The sequence below is a fragment of the Pseudorasbora parva genome, chromosome 11 (genome assembly GCF_024679245.1).
Source record: "Pseudorasbora parva isolate DD20220531a chromosome 11, ASM2467924v1, whole genome shotgun sequence".
Classification (NCBI taxonomy): Eukaryota; Metazoa; Chordata; class Actinopteri; order Cypriniformes; family Gobionidae; genus Pseudorasbora; species Pseudorasbora parva.
The window spans coordinates 5,008,849-5,025,107 of record NC_090182.1 but is presented as its reverse complement, the minus strand read 5'-3'; the positions used below and the strand labels follow the sequence as shown (position 1 = coordinate 5,025,107).

At 38.7% G+C, this 16,259-nt stretch overlaps 1 protein-coding gene across 2 annotated transcripts in view; it reads left to right on the top strand.

The window, feature by feature from the left end:
• Positions 1-16,259, top strand: part of thoc2 (THO complex 2) — a 145,591-nt gene that overhangs the window by 40,627 nt on the left and 88,705 nt on the right. For both annotated transcript variants that reach the window (XM_067456848.1, XM_067456846.1), the window contains exons 12-15: positions 4,388-4,583; positions 5,231-5,269; positions 5,552-5,682; positions 8,251-8,352. In XM_067456848.1, coding sequence (XP_067312949.1) covers positions 4,388-4,583; positions 5,231-5,269; positions 5,552-5,682; positions 8,251-8,352 — 468 coding nt within the window. The remainder of the gene's footprint in view (positions 1-4,387; positions 4,584-5,230; positions 5,270-5,551; positions 5,683-8,250; positions 8,353-16,259) is intronic.

Genomic DNA, 16,259 nt, shown 5'->3' with positions numbered 1-16,259 from the left:
TATTCTCGCCGCTTCATAAATGATTGTCGAGCCGCTGTAGTGAGATGGGCTTTGTAACGACGTCTTTAGTGCCTTTATGGGTCTTGAGAGAGGAAATGACATTGGTGTCAATGAAGGCCTTTCTGAGCAAACAACAGTAGGGTAAGTCATTATTGTCCATTTTTAGGTGAACTAACCCTTTAAGGCTCTATGAAATCAGTTTTATTTTTCCCCCAAATTCAAGATTTTAATTTCTGCTTTGTTTTAATGTTTGCATTTAATTGTAATAATCAAACTGGATGTCTAATTCGTTTAAGTCATAACTTTATATATTATATAAGCATAAAAATGAACAGTAATAGTGCCTAATTTTTCTTGATTCTGTGTTTTATGATTTAATATAATTTTATAATCAAAAATAGTGGTAATCAAATGAATGCATAACTTCAACATTTGAATTATTTTGTGAAACATAATGGTGACACTTTACAATAGGTTTCCATAAGTTAACATGAATTAAGAATGAACAATACTTCTACAGCACTTATTCATCTAAATGAATGTTAATTTCAACATTTACTAAAGCTTTCTTAAAATCCAATTTTTTATTTGTTAACATTAGTTAATGCACTGGGAACTAACATGAGCAAACCATGAACGGCTGGTTTTTTAATTAGCTAATATTAACAACGATGAATAAATACTGTAACAAATGTGTTGTTCATTGTTAGCTCATGTTAGTTAATACATTAACGTACATTAACCTTATTATAAAGCGTTACCAACATAATCAAATAAAACTTTAAAAATTCATTTTCTTTTTGTTTTGCAATTAAACTGTTTGTTCACACTGAGAGTTTACGTGACACTGAGTGCTTTAATATTTACAGACACTAGTTCATATCATGATTTAATTAAGTTTACAATCCAAAGTTTGCCAAATTCTGTGGCTTTTCAAATCTTAAAGTGAATAAAATGTTTACATCTTGATTCTGCAATTTTCTGCATTTTCTGCATTGTGGAATGGTTGTGAATTTGACAAACATATTCACATGACATAATTCATTCTAAAAAAAAAAAAATCATCATAATGGTAATTTCCTAATTGCCCCATTTCTTTTTTCTTGAACTCAGCACATCAGAGTTAATGTCTCCATACCTTCTGACTTTTTATCGCTAGTCATTTGCTTGGGAGCAAAAGGGCAAAGATTTGAGATTTTCCTACATTTTGTTCTTATTCCCTAATTAATTAGTTTTTGCAGGTCAAATACTTTACTGAACTTTCCAGTGCAGGTCAAACCCTGCCTTACGGTCTCTGAGGATGTAGGAAGCAGTACATACAGGCCACGTACACACTGTAAAGTTTCAGGAGTGACAACCGCATTTAAATGCAGGATTGAATCCCCTAAATTATTATGCTATGTGTGTACAGAACACAACACACTCCTGAAACTCTGGTGATTAACAACACAGTAACCATACAGTAGTCATGGTTTCTTACATGTTTGGCATCTGCTATTTTTGACTTAAGTAATATAACTCTGACAAAAGACTTGTGTTCTCAAATTTAACACAACCACTGTTTACAGAGGTGTCATGCTCTTGAAGTGTTGTCACAACCACATATTGTCAGTGTTTTCAGGCTGCTTGTTTGGGTTTTGATCATGAAGTGATCAAGTTAATGGGGATACAGGGTTTTTCCTGGGTTAAAAATGGTCTTCTGTGGTGGCGGAGGGACACATTACAAAGTACCCTAACTATGTGAACTGACAATTAATCCAAATAAACAGTTGGTAATATTAACTTGCCCTGTTTATTCATGAAATAAAATAAAACGCTGTCAGGACAGATCAGAAGACAACGTGCTTAGAACTATTTTATATTTAAAAATGTGTACATTTATTTGTAAAAAGTCTTTGACTGATTTTAAAAGTTAGTACTAAAAATGACAACAGATGATGCAAAACAAGACCATTTTTCTATGCAGAGCTAAAATTGCTCCTCTACATACACCGGTCTGGCAGTTCTACCAGGTGTCTGAAAAGGACAATAAATTTGCACCGTCTTTGCGGAGACATTATTGCAACGACAGCAGCCCTAAAGCAATGACAGCAAGAAAATAGGGCTGTGATATTTTAGTGCTCTTCTTTCCTTCACAGCGGTGCACGTTTCGTTCCTCCCTAAAAGCCCAAACTTGATGTCCAAATCAGCTAGATACGTGTTTGTCATTTAAATACAGTCTACTGTCGCTAAACTGCAGGATGTTTGATTTAATAGTTATTAAAATAGCTTTAAGCCACAAAATGGAAACTGTTCCCCAAATGGCTTTCTGTGCACTGAGACTGAGTGGAACATAGACAAGCAAAGTGAGCTTTGAGTTCGCACCTAAAATGGTTTAAAACACAGGAATGCGTTAAAATGCCCGGCTTGGTGAGTATTTGCTTAAACGCCGTCGGTTGTGTCGTAAAGCTGCACTCTGTAGTTTTTCCTCTTTGTCGCCATCTCTATTCGAAAACTGCAATGGCAGTTATTCGCAGAATTATCATCTCTACGTGAATAGTGCCCCGGTCGGCACAGCGCGGAGGAATCAAATGTGCAGCTGTCAGGAGCAGCGCTGTCAGTCACCCGGTGTGGATTCTGTCATTCACAATCACAGACTTTACTGTTTGAAAGTATTACCGACATAAGAATGTCATCTGAACAAGTATGTAGCTCATCCTCTTTTATTCTGACCAACTAAGGAGAAAAAAGCATTGCAATACATTGCGATGATTAATCTAACGATCGTTTATCATATCACGTCAAACTGCAAATTATACTTTTTCAAACTATTAATGTTATCAGGATTGCATGACTACATTTAATGTGTATTAGGGCTACCTGTTGTACAGTTTCCATTTCTATGCAGTCTATTTTCTAATCGGCATATACCAACACATTAATGTGGAGTAGAGGTGAAGCTCCCTCTCATAGCAAGCACAAAATAACTGATGTTACCATAATGCACATAGCAAAACGAGAATGCACATAGCAAAACGAGAAAGGCGCAACAAAGGAAAACTCCTTTACTGCATGATTTAAGCGAACAGGTGTGCTACTGTTACATAGCCTACTTCAACCATATCAATGTCTTACCTGTCCAGCAGAAAAAAACCTTCAAAACACGGAGTTCACGCCACCTTTAATTATCCTTGTTTTCGCATCGTTCGGGGGAAGTCTTTTTTTTTTTTTCACTCCGAAGTCTGAAGACTTTGGCATTTTACAACTGATTAATCTATATTTGTCCATAGTGACTGTCGTTTGAACCTTTTTGGATCCGCCATCAAATTGATAAGTTTAATTATATCAAGTGGTGTGAGAAAAGACTATCTCCACTTCCAACATCCTCACATGCGATAGCCTGCTAACCGGGACACCCTCTTTATGTGTACAGATGTGAAGTAATGACGCAAACATGTGCTTGAATTTCCCGGGAAAATCCACCAGTACCACTGGGATTAAAAATATTTTTACAAGTTTACTGCTGTAAAATCGAGCTATGGTAAGCAGATAGTTTTGAACACTGGCTGGTTATGTACTTGCTCAAATGCATTTTGGATAATTTTTAACCCAAAAAAGTTACGGACTGCAGCTGAACTTGGAAAATAAGTTGCGTGTGTATAAGTTTATTGGATCTGTTCATTCGGTCCTTAAGTGACAGAAGCCTTATATTCCTGCTGTCGTCTGTGTCATTAATGTTAACACAAGATAGAGAAAACCACTCACTGCTCTTTAGTAGGATTAATCTGTATTTAATTTATACCTTAAAGACTATGCAGTGTTGTTTTACATGTGATTAGCTTAATTCATGTTGATGGATTTTTTTAAAAATATATTTCATAGGAATACTATATTTGTTCATCTCTAAGCTCTTCCTAATCAGCTCTAAGATGGGGTCTAACCAATTTAATTCAGAAAACGTAATTATATTAAGCAGTCAAATTTACAATAATGGTGCCTTTTTACCGAGCTCAACGGCACTGGCCAAGCTGCGATATGAACTAAACGCTATTGGCTATTTAAAAAAAGAAAAGGGAGGAGCTGTTCGATATGTCCCGCCCTCCTTCCTGTTTCAGTGAAACATCAACACATTAAATAATAATGCACGTTTCAAGATGCTTCAGTTAACTGCACTGTGTACGCGGTCTTGCATACTTGCATAGTCGATTAATCGTTCTAATAATTGTTAGGATTAATCGATTATCAAAATCATAGTTTGTTGCAGCCCTATTACATACCTTCCAGCGATCAGGGCATTGTCCTCCTGAGACGTGCTTTGAGCAGTATTTTCAGGCTTCAGAGCTGAGATAGAAGCACAAGTGAAAATCCGAGCCGTGTCTTGAGCTCTTTAAATGTGCTGTATTTTTAGGGCTGGAGTCCCCAAAGGTGCCAAAGGTGGTTTGATGACGCCTCTGCGGAACAAACAGGCACCCCGACCGGCTGAAAGCTTTGAGGATCTCTTCAGGGATGTCTTCACCATGCTGTGCTACCTGGGCCCTCACCTGTCCCATGACCCCATCCTGTTTGCCAAGGTTGTGCGCCTGGGCAAGAGTTTCATGAAAGAGGTGAGCACTGACACACAGTTGCAATTATATCACCAATGTTTCTCAATATTACCCGTCATTGGCTCTAAAGTTTTTCCCCTCAATCAAAGAGAACTATTTATGTCACTCAGACATTGTTAACTATGAGATTGAATATTTGAAGGTGTTCTTTACCTTTTACATCTTTTAGTGCTTTGACTCCAGTATGGCCCTGACCCTTCATGGCATAAGTGGTTTGGATGATAGATGTATATGCAAAAAACTATTATAATCAATCATTACAACGCCTCAGAAATCCAAATCTCTCAACTTTATATTGACTGTACAGTGAGTGTTAGCGCACAAATGTAGAAATAATTCGGCACTTCTCACTACTGTATGTAACTTTGCTTTAATGGCTAGATAGATGGACTTCCTCCAGTGTTGGTACATAATTGTCCTTGTGTATGTTTTGGCAGTCAGAGAATATAATGGTGTGTCTGAGGTAGATGAGCTCTATATCAGGGCATTATTAGCTCTTCGGCTCACTTTAATGTAACCTGTGTGAGTTGTGTAGTCTCAGTTTATTGTCGGTTTGCCCCTATTGATCGGTGCCTGTCTTGTCTCTCTTTCTCTCTCTCTCGCGCTCTCTTTCGCTCTCTCTCGCTCTCTCTCGCTCTCTCTCTCAGTACCAAAATGAAAGCAGACAAGAAATCAAGGACAAAACGGTGAGTCATAAGTAGGAATATAATGTTAAAGTATATAAACAGCAAAGGTTTATGCCTTGTTTTATTCTGGAAAATAAGCTATAAAGTGTGAATTTAAACCGTTAAACTAAACCCTTAATTGATTCTAATAGAAACAAATAATGTTTAATAATTTTTAACACCAAATTTATTGCATGCACGATTTAAAAACTCGATACTCCATACAGGCTTGGCCTCCAGCGTGTGTGAGATCTGATTGTATAGATGTATATGACGTGATGGATCTGTCTGTGTCTCTGGCAGGACTCTCTGCTGAGCTGTTTTCTCAGTATTGCTGATCAGGTTTTGTTGCCGTCTCTCTCACTCATGGAGTGCAACGCCTGTATGTCGGAAGAGATCTGGGGCTTCTTTAAACTCTTCCCCTACCAGCACAGGTACGGTCAGCCCATCACAGAGCACTGTTCTCTTAACCTGTTGCTCTGCCTGCTCTGGACAGTGTAGCAAATATATGAACAAAAGTACATCACAAGGTTAATTGCATTAGACAAATTGCCTTATTGTTAAGGTGCTGGACTGCAGGGAATGTACAAAAAACACTTGTACACATAATACTATATTATAACGGGTGGGGACACATCTACAGTGTTTGTGGTAGGGCTGTCCAATGATTAATCGTGATTAATCACATCCAAAATAAAAGTTAAATACACATATGCATGTATATATTTAAGAAAAATGTGTGTGTATTTATATATGCATAATAAATTATACACAGTACACAAACAAATATTATGTAAACGCAAACTTTTATTTTGGATGCGATTAATCATTTGATAGCCCTAGTTTGCGGTGCAGGTTGGGAATCTGTAAGCGTGGGCAGGCTATGGGTCAAATAGCCAGGGCAATGTCAAATAATGTTCATTGTTTGTCACAATTTTTCTGCATTTAAAATGTAAGTCACCTCGTTTAAGATTTACACTTGTGGTGTCATTGTCATTAAAGGGTACATAACACAGTTTCTCATGTTAATCTTGAGTATCTATCTATTTTTTCGCATCCTTCATATCTCCCAAGAGTCTTTCATTTTATCATATTTATAATATCATATTTATATGTACCGATTCTTTCTGCAAACAGCTGAGTTTGTGGAGGTGTGCAGTGGGCGGAGCTAAAGACACACACACCCACCCATCATTGCATTATCCCTGGAAAACGTTCAATTCTCTATACAGTGGTGTTGTACTCATTATATGCACTTTGCCACTGATTGCGAGTTTCACTCACCACCTGCAGTTTCCACTCATAACCGGGAACAAACACACACACTTGCAGATCTCCAGAAGCACAAACTGCATCCACTGTTCCCTTAACTCTGGGTTATCTGTGAAGCTGAACAAAGTGATCTTTCCCTCACACCAGAAACACACTTCTTTAGTGACATTGTTGATGTTGTGGTCTAAAAACACAATGCAAAACACAATTGCTGATGGCTATCGTAACCCGACCGAAGCTTCTTGATGGACGTGCTCTTTAGGACTGGGAAGGTCCTTAAATATGGGACGGTTTTTAAATATCACGGGTTTAAAAGCGGTTTACCGCTGAACAGTGGGAGTTTCTTGCGTTTCAACCACGGTAAAAAAAAAATCATACCGTCCCAGCCCTAGTGCTCTTGCTCTTTTGCTCTGGTTGATTAATAGTTAACTCTGGATGAGTGTAAATCTACCCTGTATGATGCCATACTCGGCCATTTTCTAAAGAAAAAAAACTTTACGAAACTTGAATACAATTTGAATCCTGAAGGAGTGTATTTGGCACAGAAATAGGTCATACGTCCAACTACTATATCTTTTTTTTATTTTGTCCGTGTTTTGCATCAGAATCAACTCTTTAACAGTGTAAATAAGTCAGAATGCATGAAATATCATTAGATTTCCATCTAACTATAAACACTCTGAAGGAGGGGAGTCTCAAGAGAAGCCAGGTTATCCTGCTATATTTTTCTGCTGATTAAAAAAAAAATAGTGGGGCAAATTTGCATATTCATAGATCCGCATATACTAAATGAAGGAAGGGTGTAGTTACATTCAAGCTATTTTAAAGCTACACTGTGTAACTTTTTTAGTTTATTCTTTGCTAAAAACACTTAGTCCTTTCAAAAATATATGTGCTCATTAATGTATATTTACTTCTTTCAAGTAATAAAGTATTCTCGTAAGTTTATAATATGCCATTGAAAATACATACGGGTGAGGGGTTCGAATGCCGGTCGCCATGTTGCTCCTCCATCTTGAAAGTACATTAGCCAAAGAGGGACATGCCCATAAATTCAAGCTTCGCCTTTCGCGTTTTAACACTCGATGGCACCGTGTCGAATGTGAAGAGGGGGATTGCTGTGTTAATCTTGGACTAAATCGGCCACCGTAGGAGTTAAAACGAAATCAGAATTGAGAGGAACAGAAACTAATATTAACTGGATGGTCATATAGCTTTACACCGCTAGATGGGGGAAAATATCACACAGTGGAGCTTTAAGTTTAAATGTCTTTTTGGAGATCAAAGATGAGTTTTAAGGAAAAAAATAAAATGATTGACTACAGGGGGACTTTGAGTAATGCAGGTGCGGGTTTACAAAATAATGACTGGTGCTGGACTCCTGTCGTGTACCAATGTACAATCATTCATAACCACAAGAAGTTAAAGCATAATACGAGCATAAACCTGAAAATAGTGTATTTAAAAGATGTCTTCAACCTACTGTGGAAGTGTTAAATGTGATGGTGGATGTGCAACATTGTGCTGTTTTATCATGGGAGTCATTATATCAAATGATTGTTGTGTGTGATCATAAACCAGCGGAAGAATATGAGGCTGTTTTTACTGCAGCATCACTATTACCTCATGATGATCCCGTATACACACATCTAAACGCAGTCAGAATGACCTGATGAGTGTAATGTATATCTGCATTGCCTTACACACAAATCTCTGTTGTGTGTAATTAGGTATCGCCTCTATGGGCAGTGGAAGAATGAGACGTATGGAAATCATCCCCTCCTGGTGAAGATCAAGGCTCAGACGGTTGACAGAGCCAAATACATCATGAAGTAAGTTTACTTTCCAGCTCAGTCTAGATCAGGTCTTCAACAAGGCCCTGCAATATAATCCTGAAATGGAGGCTCTCTGGCCTGCAGTGAGAAGAGGCCTTTTCAGTCTTCATTATCTTGCGTTTACTGAACATGCTAATGTGGCGTAAGTTTCTACTCCACCTTTTTGGAGTAGAAAGCCCAGGGAAAGTTTCATGGTCATAAAGCTTAACAGTGACCATCTAGTTTTTAAGCCACCTAAACTACTGTTATAATACTAAGATATCGTCGCTGTCCGATGAAAACCACGTTTGTCCATTTTGCCTATTTTTTTATTTTTCGACGGATTGAATGTCCAGGTTAATTTCCGTATACAGTATGCTTCACATATCTAAATGGCTACCTTAGTATCTAAATGACCAATGAAAAGTTGTGAAATCATGTCATCTGATTTTCACATACATACTTTTGGTGTCAAAGCTGTCAATCACGCCGCGTATCTCCCACCCTGTGGAAGCATCTCGCCGGTCTTGTGAAGTTTCATCGTATTGTGAAGATGTTAACGCACAGATTTCTGAAGTAAAGTGAAACAGTGTTGACTGGGCATAGCGCTATATTTTTTCTGATCTATTTTTCTCCCTTCCTTCAGGATGTCTGCCTCTGTAAAGGAGCTGTGTGAATTGATGAATGTTAACTATGATAGGGCTGTTATTGAGGCGATTGCGAGGGTCAACAATGAGGGGGAAGGTTTGTAGGAAAATAGAATTGAGTCAGCCAAACAATCAAGTCTACATTGTATTCATTACTGAAATGTAGGGCTGCTCTGATCACGATCGGCCGGTCGTTAATGCGCATCTCATGAGTAAAGCCGGTTCTCTAATCAGCTGTAAATTCCCTCAGGTGTGTGATTTCACATAGAGCAGCTGTTACTACAAAGAGCCGTTGTTTACTGAGATGCGCAAATAAACGCTGAAAATGAATGTGAAATATGAAACGTGACTTGGCCAGTCTAATTAATGATCGGAAGAACGCGTAACGACCACCGTTACTGTAAAATATGCACGTATGTCCATTTAAACTCAATTTTGGTCAAATCTGGATTATATCATTACGCTGGCAAGAATATGGTATGTGCCATTTTTTGTGTTAAATAGTCTTTAGAAATTAAAGTTTATTGATCTTTGAAAAGGTGTACCTGCATTTTTATGCCATTATCATTATTTTAGATGAAAATGGTCTCAGAATGACAATATTATCGTTTATCGCAATAATTTCTTGGCCAATTTATCGTCCAGCAAAATTTATCGTGACAGGCCTAATCAGAATTGAGAGGAACAGAAACTATTATTCCCTGGATGGTCATATGGGTTTCGGTGCATCCCTAAATGTAGCCTAATAACCGTAGAAGTGATATCTTATTGTGGTCTTGAAATCTGCCCGAGAGAGAGAGAAAAACAGGCTTTTTGGCATAACTGTAGTGCAATAAACATAGTGATCACATTGAGCTGAAAAGACAGTCGGAGGGCAATCGCTGGGCAAGATTTGTTGTTCATTATTCTTCTGCAGTAGCCAAAGCTGGCTCTCCACCGCGGGTGGGATTGTCCAGTTATTTGGCGATATCCAGTGCCTTCAGCTGAATGATGGCTCTGGTTACGGGCAGCCCATTATTTATTTATTTCCACTACGACACATTTGCCTCTCCATTTCTTCTAAACACCAACTTTTAGGACCGCAGTAAGCTTTTCTTTTCTCTTGTCTTTTTGGGCTTAATGACATTGACACACATTCATCACACACTGACACGCCGTATTTCTTGGCTGCTTGAGAGTTGTTTGACTCGATTTACTCAGGAAAAAGGATGATAGAATATGCTGCATGCTGTTCTAAACCCACATTTTTTGTTTTTTTTGAAACACAAAAGAAGAAATGCCGTAGAATCAATCGGCTGCTTGAGAATTGGGCTTTCAAGCACCTAAATGTCAGAAAAGCACCATAAAGTAGTCCGTAATAGCGTCTGGCCTGTTCACACCAAGGACGATAACTATAAAGATATAATAAATATAAAAGAAGTCCACACATGTATAACGATAACGGCACAGATAAATGTTATCATTGGGATCCTTTCAGAACAATTTAAGGCTGATAAGTGATTAAAAACAGTCAATCATAATCCATCTTTCTCTAAAGAGCTCAAGCTTTTAAAGCATTTAACAACCTCGGAGCTCATGATAGGACTGTCTTAAATTTTGTCAATAAATATTTTAAATGGAGGTTTATTTGGTGTTTTCACCTCTGTAGTCCCTTAAAGCTACACTGTGTAACTTTTTTAGTTTATTCTTTGCTAAAAACACTTAGTCCTTTCAAAAATATATGTGCTCATTAATGTATATTTACTTCTTTCAAGTAATAAAGTATTCTCGTAAGTTTATAATATGCCATTGAAAATACATACGGGTGAGGGGTTCGAATGCCGGTTGCCATGTAGGCCCTCCATCTTGAAAGTACATTAGCCAAAGAGGGACATGCCCATAAATTCAAGCTTCGCCTTTCGCGTTTTAACACTCGATGGCACCGTGTCGAATGTGAAGAGGGGGATTGCTGTGTTAATCTTGGACTAAATCGGCCACCGTAGGAGTTAAAACGAAATCAGAATTGAGAGGAACAGAAACTAATATTCACTGGATGGTCATATAGCTTTACACCGCTAGATGGGGGAAAATATCACACATTGTAGCTTTGACTGTACCCATTTCGCTTAGACTGGGTTTTTGATGTTGCGTCTCTGAGCGATACAACTTCAGTGGCAGTTCTCCTTGAACAAGGTTTATTCTGCCCTGTGTGTGTTCAGTCCCCTGTGCATATAGATGAGCTCTTTTGAAAGGGTTTGCAGAATTGCTGCATCAGATTCTTTGCTTTCTTTTCAAGTGTGTTGAATAAATGATGATATTTTGGCAGATAATTGGATGGAGAGGGTGAGAGTAGAGAACGAGCTGAGGCTAAACACGTCAAAAGTGTTCAGGGAGGAAGAGGGGGAAGCTCAAGGTCGCCTGTCAAACGGGCCGAGCCAAGCTCTCGCATGTGTCAGGGCTGCTCTCAAGCGTTTAGTCTCTCTCATTGGATGCTGTTTGTAGCTTATTTAAGTTATTTTGCATTTTTGCCTGTTCATTTGAAAGTGTCAAACTCATGAATATGACCCGACTAAGGTTAGGCCTTAAAAGTGACACCTCCATTTAATTCATTCTGCTTTTTAAAAAATGCGAGTAGTTGTTTACTTTTTGTACGTACTGATTGTTTTTTGTTGTTGTTTTTTTTTGCATTTATTTTTAGGGTTCGCTTTATATTAATTATATTTGCTTTTAATCTATGGAACTGAGATCTGAAGGACAGCAGGATTAATCAAGGGCAGAGGTTGACGAGTAGCAAGTGACTAGTTTAATTAGTGTTGTGTGAAGGAAATAAATATTTGTTGATCACTGTGTGAGAGCCTTGAATGTGAAAGCTTGCTACAAGCTTTTTTAGAGATGGGGACACTATACTGACAAAAGAGCACCGTCTGTCGGATGAGATGTTAAACCGAGGTCCTGACTCTCTGTGGTCATTAAAAATCCCAGGATGTCTTTCGGAAAAAGAGTAGGGGTGTATCCCCGGCATCCTGGCCAAATTTGCCCACTGGCCTCTGTCCATCATGGCCTCCTAATAATCCCCATATCCTGATTGGCTTCATCACTCTGTCTCCTCTCCACCAATCAGCTGGTGTGTGGTGAGCGTTCTGGCGCAATATGGCTGCCGTCGCATCATCCAGGTGGTGCTGCACATTAGTAGCCTGACAAGCCTGACCCACATCAAGATGTTTGGTCTGGAAACTCACCATTGACGGCTCAATCCGAGGGGCGGGATAAACGGTTGTCTGTCAAACTCCCTCTGCACGCGATAGGATAGCGCTACAACCAACCAGAGCAACGAAGGTGAAGCAGAGCTCGTTGATAGATTAAACATTCGCCGTATCCGGTCGGCTAAACTCCGAACACATCTTCCCTTTTTAAGAATGACTTCAGTGCCGTTCTTTGTTCTTTTCTCAGAGAAAAGCTTAACTCCAAGTCTTCCAGAGTCGCGGTCAAAGCTGATTCGAAAGACCGCCGTTCGCCAGTTTCTGTGTTTACTAGAAGCACGCAAACGCAACTCGGCCGTCGTCATTATGGCCCCGCCCGCCGACTCTATACACGATGTGATTGGCCCGTCCAGATTGTGAGGAATACAGCTCAGAAGGGTATTGAGAGTTCCTAGACGACACTTGCGGGCAGATTAAATTTGCTGCCGCTAGGGTGCGTCTAGATTTCTAGGCTAGCACATTAGTGGTGGTTGAGGAGATTCCCTCTTCCATGTAAAGCGCTTTGAGTGCCTTTAAAAGCACTATATCAATCGAACGCATTATTATTATTACAAAAATTCCCATTTTGTCAAATTTTGCAAAACAAAATTGGGCCAGATATGTTTTTAAATAATGTCAAGAATCTGATGTTCATACATTAATAGCATATTAATGTAATAGAACTACAGAACACAAACTTTACATTTTAATATACACATTTAGATGGATGTTACAAGTGTTTCTGTATTTGTATAAAAAAAATATATATAAACATTACATTTTAACAATTTATTAATTACAACATACTGAAAAACAATACACTAGATCAGTTCCCTGCTGGGAAAAACAAGACACACCCTCTATTTCACAGGACCGAAATACTAAATCTGACCAAATGTGAATTTTGCATGCGTTACAACCATCTACGGACACACTGAAGCTCGAGTCGACATTGGTTAGTACACTTTTTACTTGCCAGACTTTTTACATGGAATGCACGAAAAATGCAAATGAGAGAATGCTACCTAAATATAATATGAAATATAAATATGAAATGCTATTAAAGACAAGCAGTCTGTAATTCTGCACAAAAAGAGAATTCAATTATTTGCTTGAATAGATTACATGACAAAGTCAGTGCTAAAACGCAAATTTGCAGCAGATGACGGAAATTTGACGACGCGCATGATTCGAACGGCTCAAGCGTGTCTTGCACGCAAGATAAAAAATGTCAACTCGAGTGGAAAATTCATGTGACGTTTTGTTGCGCAAGCCAATCAACGAAGAGCTTGTTGACACTCCAACATGGTGGTTGATGGTGGAAAAATGGCAGAAAGAGATGCTGTTGATTGCGCGATGATGTGTCCTCGTGAGGGATGAGGGTGTCCTCGTGCACGATTTTATTCACACGAGTGCCGGAAAACACAAGTAATCCTGCACTTAATCTAGAGCGAGTAACAGTGCGAATGTTTGCTCCGCTTTTGGCGGTATAAGAACAAATAATCAAACTACAAGCAATAGCACAAACAAACAATAAAACAGAGGTTAAGTAAATAAGCAGTGCTTTTTAGGTACATCTAAAATTAGTCAGATACAGATTAGGTAAAATAGCACTGAATAGTTTCCACTATATAAATTAAATATAAATTAATCCTTATTAAAGTTAGAAAGTTATTCAGTCAAGAGCATTAAGTTTTGTTTTTTTCAGTGCATCTTTTGTTGTTTGATTAACATTAACCCTTAAATGCTTGACTGTTTCTCCAAACATTCTTACATATTCGGGTCGTTAGCGACCCGGATCCATATTTAACATTGACAGACCTGTACTTGTCGCGATAATATATAAAACTCCTGATGTTAGAGTAACACTTACAGAAGAATAAAATAAAACCTATTTCGTTACCTTTTGGAGCTTGGAAGGATTTAGTTTGAGCAGATCATCATCTGTCCTCGTCAGAGTTCGTTTACCTGCATATTCAGCATCTGCCTCATATTCGCGATCTCGAGCATATTCTCCAAACTCATTTTCAACTTCAAAAACAAAACTTTGTTGTTTTTAAAACTCTTTCTTAAACCCTAAACCAAAAAGGAAATACAGTATATAAACCTAACTCCCTAACCAAAACAGACATCAAAAACAGTTTACAATAAACAAAAGTGGCGTCAGACTCCCTACTTTCCCAAATTATCAGTATTTACAATATATTCACAACCAGGCAAACAAACTGAAAAGGGCAGTCCAAATCAGTGTCAGAAAACTGGCAAAGGGTCAGGTATACCAATTAAGTTCCTCTGATACAAAAAGTGTCAGATTTAAACAAACAAACAACCAATACTCACAGTTTCTAATATTCTTAACACAGTCAAACTTTTCTAGCGCTCAAAAAACAAACTCTCAAAACACAAGATCTCGGCATCAATCTGGGTAGAGAAAGTAATGACATGCTTTTTAAAATACTGTGGACCAATCAGGACATAGTAGCAATCAGCCTGCAGGAACCAATCAGATGAACTTCCAGACCCACAGAGAGACTCACAAAACAGAGGTCACAAAATACAAAAAACATAGGGTTGTAACAATTGGCATGGCTTAAAAAAAACAAACAAACATGCAAATGATGTATTGGGATACAACACTGGCCCGACCGGGACAGTTCTTGGACAAGTCAGTCCTGTCAAGAGCCCTGTTTCCACCGCAGGAACTTTACCCAGGAACCAGGAACTTTGGGTGGTACTTCGTGTGTTTAGACCGCAGGAACCAGGGTCTAAATGAAGTTCCGGGTAAATATTTCCCCCTCCAAACGGCCCTGCTCGCGAGGTAGTACTTTTTCAAAGTTCAGGAACTTTCGAGGGCGGGACTTGGGCGCTGAACATGCTGATTGGTTTAGATCAAGCAGCATTTTATTTCAACGGGCATTTTTAAAAGTCTTTTGCGAGGTTGGTTCTGCGTTCAGTAAATATCAGTCTTGCTCTCTGTCTGGTGGCGCCACGTTCGTCTCAGCCATCTCACGTTCAATGTCCGTAATAGCTGATAATAATATACGTTGTCATTTTAAATCTAGCTTTACAAGCTTTCTGAATATGCTGCATGCTGCTGAATCTGCATATTAGTGCTCTTTTCTGTCGTTGTTAATTACCTCTTTAGTAAACCTATACATAACCAGCAAAAGCAGCACAGCTTGAATCTCTTCCATACTCGTTATTCATTTTTTTTCACCATGTAAACGACCTGACCGATTACTTTTAAGTTTGCGTCCTTACATGACGTGACAGCGCGCACCGCGCTCATGTTGACAAGAGAGGAAAGTTAATTTTTCGTAGGGGTAAACTTTTTATTTCGTAAGTTATGAAGATAATGTTGGAGTAATGACACAGCGTATATTGCCCCAGGCAGTTTTTACTTTAACTGCGCTTGACAGAACTTTTTTTTTTCTGAGATGATTATTACACTTTACAACAAATAAATAGCTATAAATAATACTGTATTAGTCCTGGTGGCCGTTAAGAGTTGCTATGGCTACAGTTAACACATTCAGCTGCTGGAGAAAACAGCGTTGACATTTTTGATGCGGCAGACAAACTGCATGTGACAAAATGATTGCGATTGAAAGTCATCACATGTAAACACCAGATCGGTTTAGATAACGTCTCATGTCTCATGTAAATAGTCCATCTTTCAATCGGTACACACAAAAATGATTACTGCAGTAAGACATGTCCTTCACTGACTTGGAGGAGCAGTCGCGCGCAGTCCTACATCACCGGACTAATCTGCCTAATCTTCTCGGAACTTTAGATCGGTGGAAACGCAGACAGCTGCAGGTCTGGGGGGGAGAAAAGTTCCTGCAAAAAAGTTCCTGGTACAAATTGTTCCGGGTAATTTTGGTGGAAACGGGGCTAAGCATTGCATTTAGATCATGCTTGTCAATTCTTTTTACGTGGCACGTGTAAAAAAAAAAAGAAAAACGTTTTGGTTCCTCGCCACTGTCGCCTTTGGCTTGCTCAGTTGGGGACACTTAAATTTCAACTATATTACTGATATACACTATATGATAATTTA